Source organism: Equus quagga, chromosome 13 (genome assembly GCF_021613505.1).
Source record: "Equus quagga isolate Etosha38 chromosome 13, UCLA_HA_Equagga_1.0, whole genome shotgun sequence".
In the NCBI taxonomy this organism is placed as follows: domain Eukaryota; kingdom Metazoa; phylum Chordata; class Mammalia; order Perissodactyla; family Equidae; genus Equus; species Equus quagga.
In genome coordinates this window covers 38935350-38952709 of record NC_060279.1, presented here as the reverse complement: position 1 = coordinate 38952709, position 17360 = coordinate 38935350, and the positions used below count along the sequence as shown (strand labels likewise).

General features: G+C 52.9%; 2 protein-coding genes across 3 annotated transcripts in view; one reads left to right on the top strand and one right to left on the bottom strand.

Moving 5' to 3' along the window:
• The window catches only part of TDRD10 (tudor domain containing 10), a 47217-nt gene extending 42891 nt beyond the window's left edge, over nt 1-4326 (top strand). For both annotated transcript variants that reach the window (XM_046681490.1, XM_046681489.1), the window contains exons 9-13: nt 1006-1153; nt 1419-1564; nt 1827-1981; nt 3630-3700; nt 3874-4326. In XM_046681490.1, the coding sequence (XP_046537446.1) occupies nt 1006-1153; nt 1419-1564; nt 1827-1981; nt 3630-3700; nt 3874-3906 (553 nt within the window). In that variant the 3' untranslated portion in view covers nt 3907-4326. The remainder of the gene's footprint in view (nt 1-1005; nt 1154-1418; nt 1565-1826; nt 1982-3629; nt 3701-3873) is intronic.
• A 1837-nt stretch (nt 4327-6163) lies between these two features.
• On the bottom strand, nt 6164-14985 carry UBE2Q1 (ubiquitin conjugating enzyme E2 Q1). The gene is made up of 13 exons (XM_046681492.1): nt 14488-14985; nt 12096-12200; nt 11650-11754; nt 10961-11011; nt 9246-9386; nt 8930-9014; nt 8587-8647; nt 8289-8379; nt 8111-8169; nt 7961-8009; nt 7581-7676; nt 7129-7195; nt 6164-6652 (listed from the first exon to the last, which is right to left on the bottom strand). The coding sequence occupies exons 1-13, from the start codon at nt 14812-14814 to the stop codon at nt 6621-6623; spliced, it is 1269 nt and encodes a 422-aa protein (XP_046537448.1). The 5' UTR covers nt 14815-14985; the 3' UTR covers nt 6164-6620.
• Between the last annotated feature and the right edge of the window lie 2375 nt (nt 14986-17360).

Sequence of the window (17360 nt, the reverse complement as noted above, 5' to 3'; positions counted from 1 at the left end):
CTGCTTATGTACAGTGAGGGCCTGTGACTCTCCTCCCCCTGGGTGCCGTGAGATCAGCGGGTCCACAACATCTTCTGCTTTAACAAGTGGACACCATTCTTTTTGTTGTTGTTGTTGTTGAGTTAATGATAGGTTACAATCTTGTGAAATTTCAGTTGTACATTGATGTTTGTCAGTCATGTTGTAGGTGCACCACTTCACCCTTTGTGCCCACCCCCCACCCCACCTTTTCCCTGGTGGAAGTGGACACCATTCTTAATGACAGGGATGCCAGAATAATCTGACTTGAAATGCTATAGGAGAGTGGTTATTTTATTTTATTTTATTTTTTTTGGTGAGGAAGATTGGCCCTGAGCTAACATCTGTGCCAGTCTGCCTCTATTTTGTATGTGGGATGCTGCCACAGCATGACTTGATGGGTAGTGTGTAGGTCTGTGCCCTGGGTCCTGGCCCGTGAAGCTGGGCTGCTGAAGTGGAGCGTGTGAACTTAACCACTGTGCCACCGGGCTGGCCCCCTGGTTTTGTTTTTTTAAAGCAGCAGTGTTGCCTTGCTGACCACGTGTGACTTAGGCAGGTGATAAAGTTTGTGCATTGGGCATGTGCTGAAACACGGGGAGGAGTGAATCTGGGGTTGAAAACATGTCCTGGGTCGTGGCCGGCCCACACTCGCATCATTTAGAGGTTCATGAGTCACTTTGGCAGGCTCAGGGTCAGCCCAGCGAGGGCTTTTGCCTGTCTCTCTCTATGGCATTCCCCGGTGTGTTTTGCTTCCCTCACTGCTCCCCCTTCCCAGACTCCCAAGCCCCTGGGCCCCCTGGCACGGTGCTTCCTCTGCTCTGCATTAGGATGCCTTGAGTACTCGTCCCCCACCCCGGAGGGGTGAGCGCGGCTCTCCAGCTCAGGGTGATCCTCCTGCCTGTGGCCCACCCAGCATCCTCCAGGACGGTGCCAGTGGAATCGCTCCTTCCTTCTCCCTCTTCCCTTTGTTCCCTGCTCCTCCCGCAGAGGGTCCTTCCTGGTGCTGCTCCTGAGGGAGTGCTTCCGAGACCTGTGCTGGCTGGCCACCATCCACAACATCGGCGGGGAGGTGGGGCTGCTGGTGACCAGCATCGTCCCGCAGACCCCATTCTTCTGGGCCATGCATGTCACTGAGGTACGGGCTTGTTGGTGGCCCTCTTGGGCTTCGGCACCTTCCCGCGGAGCCTTCTTGGGGTGAGTGTGGTGTGGGGGCCAGTCAGTGGTGCAGATCAGGGTGACCGCAGTCCGATCCCTGGCTTCAGTGTCCTCCTCCCTCCCACCTCATATGTTTGGTTCCCTTGGGGCCAATTAGCGACACTGGAGTAACAGGTGACATCCACAGAGACAGATGTGTGATGCAAAGCAGGCAGTGAGGCCCGTTGCGTTTGTCCCATCTGCAGACTCTGCACCGGAACATGCAGGCGCTGTTCAGCACCCTGGCCCAGGCGGAGGAGCGGCAGCCCTACCTGCAGGACTGGGCCGTGCAGCGCGGGACCCGCTGTCTGGCGGAGTACCACCTGGGCGATTACGGGCGGGCCTGGAACAGGTGTGTGCCCGGGGGGCTGGAGGGTGCAGGAGAGGCCGCGGGCCGAGCAGCGCCTCCCCTCCCTCTTTTCTCCCTCCTTTGGACTCTGGCTTCTTTCCTGCTGCTTCCTCTCAAGATCTTGTCTGCTTGTTACCGCTTCCCTGTCCAAGGGAGGGAAAAGCACAGAAACTCACTGTTCCTCCGTCTGGACCTTCAAGCCCTCTTTCTTGAGGAGCTCTGTGCACGGCAGCAGGTGGAACAGCCCTCCTCTCCCTCTGGCCAGGTGCTGGGTGCTGGACCGGGTGGACGCCTGGGCTGTGGTCATGTTCATCGATTTTGGCCGGTCGGCCACCATCCCGGTGCAGTCCCTGCGCAGCCTGGATAGCGACGACTTCTGGACCATCCCCCCTCTGACTCAGCCATTCATGCTGGAGAAAGGTAAACCATCCTCCTCTCCCCGCTCTTCCTGAAGACGTCAGGGGTGGGAGATGCTGTGCCTGCCCCCAGATCTCAGCGGCGAATGGCGCAAGGGGCCAGAGGCCCTCGGGGTGCCTTTCAGCCTCTCGTCTTTTGATCTCACCCCAGTTTTTGGCATCTGCCCCTTGCAAAGCTGCCTCTTGAGTGCTGGTTTTCACACCTGGGTTCTCTGAGCCCCGAGATCCCGAGAGAGACCTCAGGTACTGCCCGAAGGCCAAGTTCTCCGGTGGGGCAGGGAGGGCAGGCTTCTCACCACACTTCTGCCAGCGCCGGTCAGCTCTCATCTGTTTTATGTGCATTGAATTTTGCTTAAGATTTCATTGCAAAAGGATTCTGTTCTGGAAGAAAACTAAAATTTGAAAGCTAGTGACAGGGATAAGCACTGGACTCGGGGTCTTCTCCTGATGGGCCGTTACTTTAGATCCAGACACCCGTCGGGGCCTCAGTTCCTACGTCCTTGAAATGGAGAGGCCTCGTGCTTGCTCTGCCCCTTCTGAAGATTGGGGTTGGGTGAAATGTGAGGATGACAGAATGCTTTGGGGGATGAGGAGGAGAGGTGGAGGTGAAGAAACACGGACACACACACTCTTTCTCACACACACACACACACACACACACACACACACACACACACCCACACACACACACACACACACACACACACACACACACACACACCCAGTAAGATGGAAAAGCACCTCCACACAGCGCAGAGCCAAGGCTCCCTGGGAGGGGGCACCCCCCAGAGGTTGTCTTGGGTCATTGCATGAAGAGGGCCCCTGCTGCCCAGCCTGGGGAGTAACAAGCTGACAGCCAGAGCTCGGAGCTCCAGTCGGCTGAGCCTGACTGCTTGGGTGTTGGAGGGTGGCCCAGAGCAGAGGGGCCCTCGCCCCAAAGAGCAGCTCCCAGCCTGTCAGAGGGGCCAGATCCGGGGGTGCTCACTCTCGTGTGGACTTGGAGACGGCCCTGAGAGGTCAGGCAGGCAGGGGTACAATTTTCCTCCTTTTATGGAGGAGAAAAGTAAGGCTCAGAAAAGTGAAAGGACCTTCTTTATGTTTCATAACAAGAAAATAGCAAAGCTGGGAACTGAGGTCTGACTCTTGATAGGAGCCAGTTTCATGCATAGAGTCCCAGAGTTTGGGGGGATGGCAGGATCTGAGTAGGGGAGAAAGGTGGGTTTCTGACCAGTGTGCTGCCCTGCCTGTTGCCACCGTGAGAGTGCTCACTCCTTGTGGTGAAGGCCTCTCTGCTCTTTAACCTCCATCTCTCTCTCCAGCCCAAACTCTCAGAGCAGAGTTGAGTGAACACAATTTTCTGTCCCCAGAATTTCCCATTAGAGAATGTAACAGCCCAGATCCCTGTAATTATTTTAACAACAATAATAATGCCTCCTTTTATGTGCTCTTACTTTGCCCTCCCCCACCTTTCCAGCATTTACCACCTCATTTTATCCTGGCAGCAGGGAGTTCACACTGACTAGCAGAGACTTGTCCGGAGGAGCTGGTCTGCAGCCAGAGCGCTTCCCCACCGCGGCCTCTTGCTTCCCTCCCTTGCTCCTCCTGCCTGATCAAGTGCCACCAAGGTTTTGTTGTTGTGTTTTGTTTTGTAGACATTTTGAGTTCGTATCAGGTTATCCATCGCATCCTCAAAGGGAAGATCACTGGTGCTTTGAACTTGGAGGTAACTGCCCCGTATCAAGCTCTTCCCCTCCCCTCCCCCCTCGGGCTCTCAGCTGCAGCCTCGATCCTGCATGTTTTCCTGGCCTGTGTTCCCTTTGACGAAACAAACTGAAGTTATCCAAGGGGTTAGGGACGGTCCTTCCTTCCCGCTGAGACTTTGTGTTTCTCTTCCAGTCGCACATCCTGAAGTTTGAAGAGTTTAAATAACGTGGCTACAATCAGTGTGTTCCCTCCCTGGTCCAGATTCTGCCGGCGCTGCCCTCTTGTACCCCTTTCGTTCTCGAGGCCTTGGGGGTGAATAGGCCACACTGGTGCCCAGCATTGATTTGATTCCCATTTGCCCCCAGCTCACCTCTCAAAAAAGAGAGAGTGAAGTCCCAATTTGTCGTATTTTTGGTTCCCCAACTCAGCATGAACATTTGAACCAAACATAGGAAGCTTCTATGAGGTTGAAAGCCTGAGGGAGCCCATGTATTCCTTTCTGTGTCTCTTCTTTGCACCATATAGTGCCATATCAGTTGCCCTAAGATTCTGCTTAATTTTTCTGGCGTTCCATTGTAGGATCAGGTGGGGAGCACTAGCCAGTGAGCCGTCAACTTGATGAATAAACGTTGGCATGTTTCACAAGTTTGGGGTGATCCATTCCTGTCTGGCCACCCCTCCCAGCCCTGCCTCCTAAAATGCCACGGTGAGATTGAGAAGCAGCCATGTGCCTCACGCATTCCCTCAGCTCCATCCTTGGACTCTGGGGCTGCCCCCGCCCGGGGATATAGATGCACACGCGAGGGATCCGGTAACAACCTAAAAGTTTGTTTCATTTCTGCCTGCCTTAGTGGAGAGCAGAAAATTGGTTCAGGATGATAGGGCCTTGATTCTTTTTTATGCTTTGTAATTTCATTAGAACCTTAAACTTAAGGTCATAAAAGGGAGTGTTAGGTTTGACGGGAACAGTGGAAGATTCTCTTAGTGTTGGTGGTATACAACTCAGGAGCTGGCGTTTTCCTTTATGTCAGGTGAACATGGACCCAATTATTTCTGTAAATAATTTTATTAGAGCCAAACTATTTAAATAATTTTATTTGTTTCATCCTTTGGTAGATGAGAAAAATACATTACAAAATACATTATACAGAGGACAGCTCACAGTACACATTACTAAAAACACAATCTACTTTCCAGCCAGGGCTGGTGATAAGTTCTGAGGAAAGCCACAGAGGCCTTGAAAACCAGGTGTCAGCTCTATGGAATGAGTTTTCCCCTTGGGTCCCCTCTTTATCTCAATCTCAACATATATTAGCACCCCATCTCAGGTGGGCGTGGGTAGAGTTAGAGCAGCATTGAGTGGGACCAGTGAACTCATCCACCTGAAGCAGCAAGACATTAAAATCCCTTCAAAGAAAAGGGGGTTAAATGACCACTGTTAAAATTGCTGTGTCTCAAACAGCATTGCAGAGCTCTCGCGTCCCACAGGTTCCTAGGCAGCTGTCTGGAATCTGGGCTTTCTAAGACTTTCTCGGCCGTCCCTAGTCTGTCATTTCAGTCACTGTCCAGCCTGTGGGCACAGTCTGTCCTAAGAGACTGTCTCAGCCTGAGAGCAAGCTTAGTGACCCAGACAGGTAGGTAGTGCGTGTCACATGCAGACATCATGCCCACACCTTCAAATAGCGTGTACAGACACCACAGCCCTGACAGTTCTAGCTCAGCAGACTTCCCACCTCACTCTCCCCTTCCCAGCAGTTCCAGAGCCTGAGTTGAGGACACAGGTGTACAGAACCCGCCCCCCCACACACATTAAAACAGTAGGACCCACCGTATGGGAGTGGCTTGAGAATCCATAATTCTCCAAACCAAGCCACTTACTTCAGAGCTATGCCCATCTTCTCTTACAAGACCAAATGAAGTAAGAGACAGGATGACCAGAGGAGCTACCAAGGAACACCTTTCAGTGCTCGTTAGGAGCCAGTGTCCAGGGGGTAGGGAACCAGTGAATGCCAGGTTGTAGCAAGATTGTGTTGCTGAGACCAGGAAGGCCACAGACACACGGAGACTGTGCCTCCGTCCCCAGTTCATTTAAAAGCAGTTCTGTGAAGCAGCCTCTTAGGCCTCCTTCCTCATTTTTTCCCTTAAAAATTTGAAAACACCTGTGACTAGAGAAGAACAGTAGCCCTAAGAATTAAGGTCATCATTTCAGCCTGCTGCATTGTGGTTTAGCAGGCTGGGCTCTGCACTCCAAGGGAAACAAGTGCTGGTCGTTCCAGAGGCCTTCAGGAGAACTCTGGGGCTGAGCCAGGCGTGTGCTTCAGCTCCACCTTTCTCTGGCTTCAGTAGCAAAGTACAGCCTCTCATCATCTTCACCACAGCCACAGTGGACCTGGTACCCCTCCCCACCACCCAAGTACTTCAGGGGATGGGGGTGGGGTGGGATGTGGGAATAAAAATAAATATGAGTCAAGACCAGCACATCTTCAAATTAACAAACTGTAATTGTTTTCCCAAAGATACATTTTTTTCATACACATCCATCATACACTGTAACCAAAAAAAGCAGTGTACATGAAATAAGAGAAAATAAATTAAAAATCCATAGCATAGGTAAGGAGGCTCTAGTCTGGAGCACAGCTGAGTTTCCAGCAATATAAGGAGGCTTGAAAGTTTCTTTTATAAGAATGCCTGCTAGCAAGGGTTCCAGCCAGGTGGTTGGTTGGTCTGTAAGTCAGTCTTGAGTACTTGAAACAGTTCTGTGTGTGTTTTTTTTCCTTAGCGTTTAGAATAGCCATCATTGTCCTGCAATAGGCAGAGCTATCACGTCCAGGAAAAATGAGGGAGGGAACCACAGAGGCAGCGTGAGATCCAAATACAGCATTCAAAGGTAATTGGTCCAGTGGTGCCTGGGGAAGGAGGAGGGGAAGGACACTCCAGGGTTAGCCATCTTCCTTTGGGGGTGTGTACCAGCCTGCAAAGACACCAAACAAAACAGTCAGTGAGATGGAGGCTGAAGCCCACCCTCACAACAGCAATGACAGAAGACATCTTCAGGGTTACAGGCGAAAAGATCCTAGGAAGGGATTCCCAGCAAGCGGGGAGAGAAGATGTATGGGAAGCTGAGAAACTGCCAACCTGGAGATCATAAGGAAAGGGAGAATGAGGTGCCCAACCTGAGATGACAGAAGAGTGAGATGAGTTTTCTCAAAGGGCGGTCGGCAAGGGGAGCAGCGCCAACCCTACAGGTGGCATGATGGTTGGTGCTTTTCTGGGAGAAGAGGAGGCCGTTAGCCACCTCCAGCCCTTCTTTGGAGAACAGGTGCAGGTGCTGTGTTAATGGGTGGTAAAGGCTCAGAAACCAAAAGAAAGGGTTCTTGCTATTTGGCTGCAAGTGAAAGCCTCAGGCCTGGCAAGTGTCCGAATCTCGAGTCCTGGCTCCAGCCTCACCGTTTTTTTCGTGGATCTGCACCAAGGACTTGTAGGACTGCTGTGCTCTTGTCAGACTGTACTGAGACTGGGGAGAGGAAACCACCAAATCAGGTCACAGCCAGCTGTGCCCTTACTGTCCCTCACCTTCCATAGGCTGCCACCACCCAGAGACCCAGAGTCCTGGCTCCCAGTACTTTGCTCTGTTGACACAGTACCCTCCATCTGGAAGGTCCCTTTGGGGTGCAACGCCATAGCCTTCCCTTTCCAGACCCGTACCCTCCCAGAAGACTTAGGATGCCTCTCAGACCAAAGCCCTTATCCTACTCCCACTGTGGATATCCCAGGCCTGCTCATCTGATGCTGCCAGCCCAGAGGCCTCATCCTCTCGGTCCCTGAAAGAAGGCACCTGGCCTGCTAGGGGCCCAGACTGTATGTGGGGCTGTCCCACAGTCCCAGGCCGGGCTCCTTACTTTGTTGGCTCCGAACTGCACTCGTGCTTTTCCCTTCACCAGTGTGGCACTGATCTGCATGATCACGGACTCTATTGAGTAGGCACTGCTCCAGCCCTGGGCAACAGGGAGGGACAAAGCAAACCAGTCAGAAGAGTTTTCAGAGAAACCTTGCACTTGTTCTCCGGCAAGCAGCTACATATACAGAAGGGCCCTTGCCCTTCACTCCGGAACAGCCATCACCTGCCTGCCTGGGTCAGTGGGTGAGGCCCTGCCCGGCAGGATGAAAGGGCCACACTGTGCCTATCACCCAACCCGTGGTGGGGGGGGTGGTGTGGGGGAGTAAAGCTCGGCCCAGCCCTGCCCACAGCAGCCTAGCCAAGAGCGAGACACACACTCACCTGTTTGGTGAGAAGTTCCATGCAGATGGCACCTCCGCCCAGAACATACCTGCAGAAGAAAGGTCAGTCAGTTGTGCCTGGCAAAAGCTCCACACCCCTGCCTTCCCCTCTGCAACAGGAGCCGCCCTCTGCCCTTTTGGAGCCACTCACCCTCCGGAGAGGACTGGAGAGACAACCCTGACAAACGGTGGGTCAAAGGGAAAGTTATCCTGAGAGAGAGACAGAGGCCACAATCAGGGAGGGGAGGCCAGTGTCCTCCACAGGACTGCAGGGCAGGGAAGGACACCTAGGCAAAGGCGGGAGGAACTAGAAAAGGAAACAGTCTTACTTTAAAGGAAAAGTTAAGTAGGATGAAGTCGGCTCCTTCTTTCTCTTTGAGGATCTGGAGATCGTTGTGCAAAGCGCTGTCCTGGTCAACTCTATGAAGCAACAAGTCTGGGCTCACACTCCTGGTCCCAGCTCAGGAGCCTCATGACAGCTCCCACACCCCTAGGCTAGCAGCAGAGGGACAAAACAGTGCCCACACTCGCTCCTGGGACCCTGAAACTAACAAGCTCACAGCACTGCCCTGGAGACTCCCACCACTCATACTAAACTTCCTTTCCAATCCCAGAGTCCATACTCACTTGAGGAGTTTGACATTCCAATCATACAGACTGTCATTCACGAGTTCGACTGCATAGTTTCCTGAAAGGGAGGAGGAAGATAGGTGTTATTAGGACAGTCCAGGTGGTAAGTGGTCCCTCATACAGATCCCTTTCCCAGGCTGAGAGAAAAAAGATCGAAGGTTCTAAGAGGTTCACCCCAGATGGACATGCATCCAGTCTAAACCATGGGCTTGAGGAGGTCCATTCTTGGCCTGGAAAGTTCACAAGCATTTGTATATCCCAAACCTCTCAGGGCCCGTTACCACTATCATATATTTCTTTATGAGAAGCTCCAGTTCAGGCCCCTCTGAGGCAAACTCACCGCCTTTGAAACTCTGTGATCGGTATATATCCCTGAGCTCCTTCATCAGCCGGTCAGTGGCCTGCACCGAGCCAGACACTGCACCCTGCAAGGGAGGGATGACAGAAACATCCCACAGTCATGGGGTTTGGAAATACGCACACTAGACCTTAGGGGCAGTGTGGCAGCCTGCCCAGGATTTTGGCAAGGATTAGGCACATCCATAAGCCACCAAAAAAAAAGGAGTTTACTCCCCAGACTGATACACCATGGCCTACCACCTCCCAGCCAGTGCCCACCAACCCCTTGGCTCAGCTTCTCCCTAGAAGGCACGTACATTTAAGTAATCTTGCCTCTGGTTCTTTTTAATTTTCTCTAGTATGGCCAAGTTTTCTTTTCCGATGCCATCATCTTCAGATTTCTTGCCCTCAGCTGGCTCTTCCTCTTTCATTTCATAGTGATCTAGGTCTTCTGTGTCCTGGAGGAGGTTTGGATGGGAGTGGGGGAGAGGAAGAAAGAAACCAACACAGGTTGTGGAGGCAGGCCATCCCCTTCAGTCCCGTTTGGCCTAGAGCTGCAAGTTAACACACGGTGGTCTAGCTAGCAGGCTAATGAACACGATACCCTTTCCTTTTCTGGAACAATTCCCAGTCCCATTCCCACCACAATCCAAATAACAAGGTCAATCTCTCCTCCTAGGCAGTTCTCAAGCAGCAGAACTATATGAGGACCCAGGGAAAGCAAGCAGGGGCTCAGCCCTCTTGTTCCCCAGACTGACCCTGCTCCAACCATCCCTAAACTCTCCCTTGGCAGCAGAAACTCTTCCTTAATTTATAGAAACTCTGGCTTGATGTTGTGACTCAAAGCTAAGGTTTCACCAGATGATTGTCGTACCCAGGATTTCTTGCCACTCCAAGTCTAAAGGAGAAACCTGGATCAGAAATGTGCCCTCCCTACAAGTGCAGGGCCCAAGTCAGGTGTGCAGAGGCACCCACTGCCAGGATGCAAATGAGGGAGGTCAGGAACAGAATTAGCCCCTATTCACCCTGCTCTAAGTGAGCAAGCAGCTCACTGTGCATGGGGGAGGGGGAGCCCACATCCAGGATTCCGCCCCCTCAGATGCTGGAGGGGTGGCGCAGAAGGCTGTCCACTGTCTGAGAGGAGGTACGTTTCATATATCACCAGCCCTTTCTGCATCTTAAGACTCTAACAAAGTCACAGAAGTTTCAGAACCCGGGTCGCTAATCCAATGCTCGGAAACAAAGCCATCAGTGTGATCTCCTCGCTCTGGCAAGACACAGTTAATACTAACCTTCTAATTATTACATTAGCTGCTGACATCTACTGAATGTTTATTATATCTCAGGTACTGTACTAGATGCTATTCACTGTAGCTCATTTAATTCTTACGGCCACCATGCCATTATTGTACCATTACCCTCATTTACAGATGAGGAAGCTGAGGTCTCCTGAGGTTAACTATCACACCCCAAGTCATACAACTCTTTAGTAGAGCTCAGACGTGAATCAAATTCGGTCTGGCTCTGAAGGTCAAATTCTTAACCATTATGTTACATTCCAGAAAAGTATCCATGTTTTTAGAGAATATATCAGATCATTTAGCACTTATCATGTACTGTATGGAGCATTTTACATGCAATGCCTCATTTAATCTTCAAGACAACCAAATGAAGTTGATGTTATAATCCTATTTTATAAATAAGGGGACAACAGCTTAATGAGATTAGGCAAAATTCTCCAATTAAGACAGCTAGGAGATACAGGATGTGAACTCAGGTCTGACTCCAAAGCCATCTGAAATAAACTGGCTGCTTGATTTACATAGACTTGCACTTCACTGTCCTCAGTGGTTGAATGTGGGTGCCCTGCCTCCTCTACTACACTGACTGCTCCTTCAGGTCACTAAACCCGTCCTTATTCCTCTGGGATTTTCCTCTCCCCAGTTCTATTCTGGAGCTCTGTATACAGTGGGTGCTCAATGCTGAGACTGAGCGAGCTTCCCGCCAGTGCCGCCTTAGGCAGCAAGCCTACCTCAGGCATCTCCTCATCTTCGTCTTCTGAAGACACGTCTTCCTGTGTGCACTGCGGTGGGGAGGGGAAAGATGGAGATCAGAGCCCCGGTGGCTTCCTAGAAGGCAGCCTCTGACCTAGTCCCCTGGGCTCCAGGTTTGGAAACTGTGCACCTGCCCATACTGCTGCCAGCCTCTCTACCGGCCAGATCTGAGTAGAAGCAACAGCCCAGGGAATGACTTCACTACCAGCCTATTATCCTCCTACCATATGCCAAAGAATCAAAGAGAAGCAAAATGGCTGTTTCTGTCACCTACCTCACAAATCCCAGTTTAATTTTCCCAAGAAACCCTCCTTTACTCAATTATCTCTAGACTGACATTGTGTTCTCAGTTCTTGACCAGGGGCCTGGGTCCCCAGTGGCCACCAACTACTACTGCTAGTGGTAAAAATTCCCCCCTTCCTCTTGTCATGAAGGATGCTGCCCATGAAAGTGAGCTTTGAGAGAGAGGTGAAGCTACTAGTGCCCCATTTAGCTAGATTCCCATCGGGAAAAGAAAGAGACCAGGAGTCACAAAATGTCTGTGTGTTTGGAGTGCGTAGAGGTGAAGAGAAACTACTACAGATTCATCTCAATTAACATGTGTTTATTGAGTGCTGTGTGTGAGGCAAGGCTGCACAACAGGGCCCCAAGCCCCTCCACTGCTCACCTGCTCTGCTGGCAAGGGCTGATCCAGCATCTCCACATCTGGATGCTGAGGGAGGTTATAGAGTTTACACAGGTCGGAGATGATCCTCTTCAGATGCTGCAATAGCTGGGGGTAGGAGACCACAGTGACATCAAATACTCCTTCCCCACCCCAATCTGGACTGGTGCATGGATGAGCTCTTAGCTTAGATCCCATGTTGGCACCTAGTTCCCTAAACCTGACGGACCATGTGGCTGCAGGAAGGAGTTTACTGGACCAATCCTGGGGCTGGTGCAGGGCTCTCCCTCTGGCTTCAGTAAGCAATTCCTCTAAGAAGTCTGGCCCCAAATGTTGAGCCCACTGCACCATCCACTTTCCAGATACATCTCCCTTTCACAGGATGTCTCCAGGACATGGGCCTCATAGGAAGAAAATGCACCCCCACCCCAACAACCTGGCCCCCTCACCAGAGTATTCCCCTTCTTTATGTCCACCAGCCTCTCCAAGACAGCAGCCAAGTTAGGGTCATCGGACTCCACCGACCAGATGGGGGGCACAGCAGGGTATGACTCCTGAGGGGAAAAGAGCAGGGAGAGTAGAGTGGTCAAGATGGAGGACTCTGGGAAAAGCTAGATTTTGCCTGCCCTCAGCTTCCCAAGACTTCTAGTCCCTCTGCTCGTCCCTCACCCCCATTACACACACATAAAAGCCCAGCTCAGCAGGTCAGTCTCTAACCAAGCAGCTTGCCAACAAATCCTAGACCAGCAGAAAAGGTCCCTGGAAGGACCCTTCCAAGAAGCCTGGACCCTTTTCTTTCTTTCCTCAAGAGTATACATCAGAGAAAGCAGCAGAGCCAAACTGCTAACAGTGAGGGAGGCCTCCTATCTACTGTGCTGCCTATACAAGTTCCAGACTTGAAATTCTTCCACACCCAGCACAGCGTCCTCCAACCCTCCTGCTTTTCAAACTCCATAATCAGCTGAGGAAAGGATGGCCTCATCACAATCACACTGATGTGAAAAAAAGCAGAGGCTGCAGCTCACTTTCATTTTAGCTAGGGAAGGAGGAATAAAGACTAGATCATATCTCCAGAACCCAATAGTAAAACGGTAGCAGGAAGACTCTCCCCACCTCACTCCCAAGAGAACCCCTCAAAGGCCAACTCTCCCCACTTCTCCCTTGGGAACCTGCCACCTTCTTGGTCCAGGCGTAGGCTGTAGGGCTCCACATGGCAGGCTGGGAGAAAGAAGCCTACGCTGCTAACATTCCCAGCATTCCTGAGCCACAGTGCCAAATGCAGCCTGACCAGACTCCCCCTCTGCCCAAACCAAGGGGGCCAGTCAGGCCAAGTCTCCTCTATAGGGGCCACAGGGAGTCTCACTGAGAACCTTCTAAACTAACTTCCTTCCAGAGACAAAGACAGTAGACGGCCTCTGGCAACTGCAAGGGCAGCTAGAAGGGGGCAAACCTACCCTTAAGGAACTGGAAGCTTAATTCAGGAAGAAAATTAACTCTGGAGGTTTCCACGCATGCCACTTCTACGGGGGTCTTAGCTCTGCCATGGCTCTAATCATCAATGCTGGAGGAAAACAAACTATCAAAGATACTGGAGTCTTCACCTGACTAAGCCACACCTAGTCCTTCAATAATAACTTTTTAGCAGGGAAAAAAGTGGGGGAGGGAAATGGGAGCAGACAGAAGAAATGGGACACACGAGTTTTGGTGGGGCATCATCCAACCCAAGCTGAGGCTTGCCTCTCCAAACCTCGACCTGGTTTGATGAAGGAAAGGGATAGGAAACAAGAATCATGTAAATTGAATTCAGGCCCCTAAGTGCCAGACAATTCACAAATCTGTCCTTCCCCAAACTACTGACATTTGCAGTCTGCCTGCCTGGATAAAGTACTGTCCCCTGGCTCCTTAACCAATGCTCCTAGCAGGGAGAACACTGTCACAGCGGGTAGTATGAACCAATGTAAGTGCCACACCATGCAGTAGCAGACATTCCCAGATTATCAGAGGCGAGCCCTCTTCAAGGGACGTTTGAGGGTAGACTAGACAGGAGACATGTGAGGTGTCTCCTAGTCCAGCACGCCTAGGATGGAAAGACGTTCACTGGGGAGAAAAGGAACTGCTCCTACTCAGAATAAAACGGACAGCCCTAGACAGCACCATCATTACCAGGAAAGGCAACAACCAGGGCAACTGGAGACATCCACAGGGAACAGGAGGGGAGTGGCAGATCTGCTACCAGCTGGGGCAAAAGGAGGAGAGTTAGAGGTTACAGCAGAATAAAAGGGAATCGAAACAAGAGGAGTCAGTGAGCTGCAAACTATCACTTCGTAAAACTCAGAAAGCAAAGAGGGGCTGCATGAGAGACGCCTGGGCAGGGATCCCACAGGTGGTAACGTCCTAAGTCAAAGGTACTACTGAGAAAGGGGCATCGATGAAACGTGCCGAGTTCCAAGCGAGGTCCTTCCAGCTGAGGTCAGTGCAGAGGCCTGGAACCTTGAGATGAGAGTTAAGGGAAGGAAGGGGCATTGCTAGGTGACAACGTAAAGTCGTGAAGTAACCAAAAGGACCCAAAATCATAAACCTTGGAGTGTGGGTGGGTTAGTGGAAAGGGGCAGTCGAGGCGCCATATGTCGGGGTGTCCCTCATTACGAAGGGTCAATGGTAGAGATTCTGGGTGCACGGCAGAACCTCAAGCGGCAGAAACAAGTGTAACCTGAAGAGAAGGTGCCGAACCCAGAGAGGGGATTCGGCCTCCTTGGTCCTTTGAGAGCAAAAAACTGTACAGGGCGATCCTGAGTCCCTGACAAGGGGCCCCCGGAGAGGCGCAAGCGAGGGGGTCCTCACCGTGATGTTGCAGTGGATGCGGACGGGATCCCCAGGCACCGACCCCCGTGGGGGGAGATGCGGTCCGGGCGCGGCCCCCGCCCCGGCCCCTCCAGCCCCAGCCAGCAGGAACTCGCAGCTCAGCTCGTCCAGGCAGGCGCTGGCAATGCGGAAGCGCTCGTGGCCGCGGTGGAAGATGGACTCGAGCAGCTTCAGCTCCCGCCTCAGGCAGGGCCCCGGCCCCGGCCCCCCCCCTGGGCCGCCCCCGGCCCCCGGCGCCGCCCCCTGGCCCCCCAGCTGCTGCCCCGGCCCCGGCTGCTGCTGCCCCTGCGGCTGCGGCTGCTGCATCCTCCGCTCCGCTCCGCTCCGGGGCCGGCGGGCCGGGAGCCTCCGGCCTCCGCTCCGGGCTCCGCCGCCGCCGCCGCCGCCGCCGCCGCGGTCCGCACTTCCTGATCCCCCCTTCGCCAAGATGGCGCCGCCGCCACCTCCGGGACAGGGCCCCCCCCTCCGCTCGCCGGCCCCCCCAGCCGCCGGAAGCCGCGCGCCCCTCCTCCTCCTCCTCCCCGGCGGCCACGCCTCCGTCCCCCCTCACGTGACCTCCCCGCGCTGGCCTCCTTCACGTGACCTCTCCCTTTTTCCCGCCCCCTCGTTCTCGACTGCCACCCTCCACATGTGACCCGGGGCTTCGGGCTAGCGGCTTTCAACGCCTCAGTGCGTGTTTACGTACATCGTGCGTGCGTGCGTGCGTGCGGCGACCCTCGCCGGCGCTCCCCTCTCACGTGACCCGGCGCCGCGTGCTCCCAGGGCCTCCTCGCGCGGGACCCTGTTTCCTTCCCTGGGCCCCTGTTCTCCGCCCCCGAGCCGCGGCGAGCGTGCCGGCCCTCAGTGGGCCGAGAAGGAGGAGGGGGCTGTCGGTCGCCGCTGGGCCGTGTTTATCCTGCGCCCCACGCTGCTTCTTGGCGCAGGGCTCCCGAGCCTCCCCCCGCCCCGTGGGAGTGGCATGCTCTGTTTGCACATGAATGAGGGGCCTGTGGTGGGGGAAGGAGCCACCGACCCCGTTCCGAGAGGCTTGGATTCTCGTCCCAGCCCTGCCGCTTCGGCTATGTGACCTTGGGTTAACCCCTTCCCGCTGAGCCTCAGTTTCCTCATCTGTACAGTGACTCTGATGAGGGTAATGCCTGCTTTGCCTACTCGCGAGGATTCGATTGGAGGAGACCGTGAAGTGTCCTGGGATAGATGGCTGGTCAATTGTGTATGAATCGTAGTGGAAAGCTGACTCGCCCCACAGTTCTGGACGAGGTTGGGGGAGGGACGGCATGGGCTTCCCCGCGGGGTCGTGGAAGGAGCGCATCTCTAGTCTAAACCATTAACCTGGCACTCAGATGGCAGGACACGAGTTCGGGCGGACCACATTCCGCGTCCCAAGCCTGAGCGGCTAACACCTTGTCGCAGTGGTCCTGGCATTGCCCGGAGTAGACGGTAGTGCCTCCGGGCCCTCGCTAGGTGGCGCTATCACAAAGGACAAAGCTGGGTGAGGTTCCAGACACCGGGAGCTGGCGTTCTTCTGCCAAGGGCAGGTGTTAGCCTGTGGTAGGGCCTTCTGAATTCCGCCTGGCCCGCTCGCTGCTGGAGCAACTGGCCTGACTGCCATCTTCTTGTCCCACTTGGACTGAAATGAGTTAACGTTTGTTGGAAGCTGAGTGTGCAGCTCGGTGCTCCGTACTGGGCTGCTCATTAATGTAGTCAGTGATGGTTGATAAACGCCTTTGGCTAAGTTGTTCTCTGGGTATTTAAAGATGATTGAGATGTGTTCCTGGTCCTCCTGGGGCCATTTAGCTCCTTTGGGGAGACGGAACAGTTAGCTACATGGCACCTTTGTATCTGTATGTGCAAGTTGGTAGCATAAAAGGCTGTGGTAAGAATTCCCATTTTTTGAACACTTTCTGAGCCAGTGTATCCTGCAAATATTTCTAAACCCCCCAACAACATTGCAAGGTAAGCATTTTTATCCCTGTTTTACAAGTGGGGAAAAGGAGCGACTACTGCCGAATATACAGCTGGTAAGCAGAGTTCCTGGGCATGTCTCCTAAGCCCACACCCTTCTACCTCGCTCTGCCTTCCTCCCGTGCTTTCTCAAGAGGTTTTCACATGTCACTGGACTCCAGCCCTTACCCAAGAAACCCACAAATGCAGTCCTTTGGAAGATCCTGAACTCCATATTTTGTAAAGGTTTTTAATTAGAAGAAAACAACATGATGAGAGAGTCCTACAATGTTGCACAAACTCCAAGTCTCAAATGAAGAAACTCAAACATCGTGGTCACTGGGATGAGGTCTGTCTGTCTCTTTCTCTGCTAGTCTGTTCAGCATTTCAGCTTTCTGACTGGGAGAGCCCTCTGGTATGTAGAAGCCTGGTGTGGCGTCATATCTGGTGTTCTGCTGAAATGTGGAGAGCAGGGGCATTAGAAATGGAAAGGAAGTTATGGATATATTCATTTAATGAATACTTGGGTGCTGGAGAAGCAAGAGTGAGTAAAACAGAAATCCCTGCCCTCCTGGAGCTTACATTCTATTGGGGGAAACAGACATGATAAAGGCAGGGTCTACAAAGCCAGCTGACTCACTGGATGTGGGAGAAGATCAACAGATAGTTACTGAGCATCTACTACATGTGAGGCACGGGGGATGCAGCATTGAACGGGACAGACCTAGTCCTCACCTTTTCTGTGTGTTCAGCCTGGGAGAAAGTCAGACACACAATTGCAATTATGGTGAGTGCCTCAAAGCAGAACAAGGCTGGGGATCGGGGAAGGCGTCCCTGAACAAGTAACATGCTAAATTCTGAAGAATAATAGAATTACCTAAGGAGGAGGAAGGGCCAGACACTGTCCCAGG

Excerpts from the sequence above, each read along its gene's own strand:
- UBE2Q1 (XM_046681492.1), bottom strand. The coding sequence starts at position 14,814 with ATGCAGCAGCCGCAGCCGCAGGGGCAGCAGCAGCCGGGGCCGGGGCAG. Across the intron at positions 11,755-12,095 it reads TAAAGAAGGGGAATACTCTG|CTATTGCAGCATCTGAAGAG; the intron begins GTGAGGGGGCCA and ends TCCTACCCCCAG. Across the intron at positions 6,653-7,128 it reads GCAGATCCACGAAAAAAACG|GCTGGTACACACCCCCAAAG; the intron begins GTGAGGCTGGAG and ends GTGTCTTTGCAG.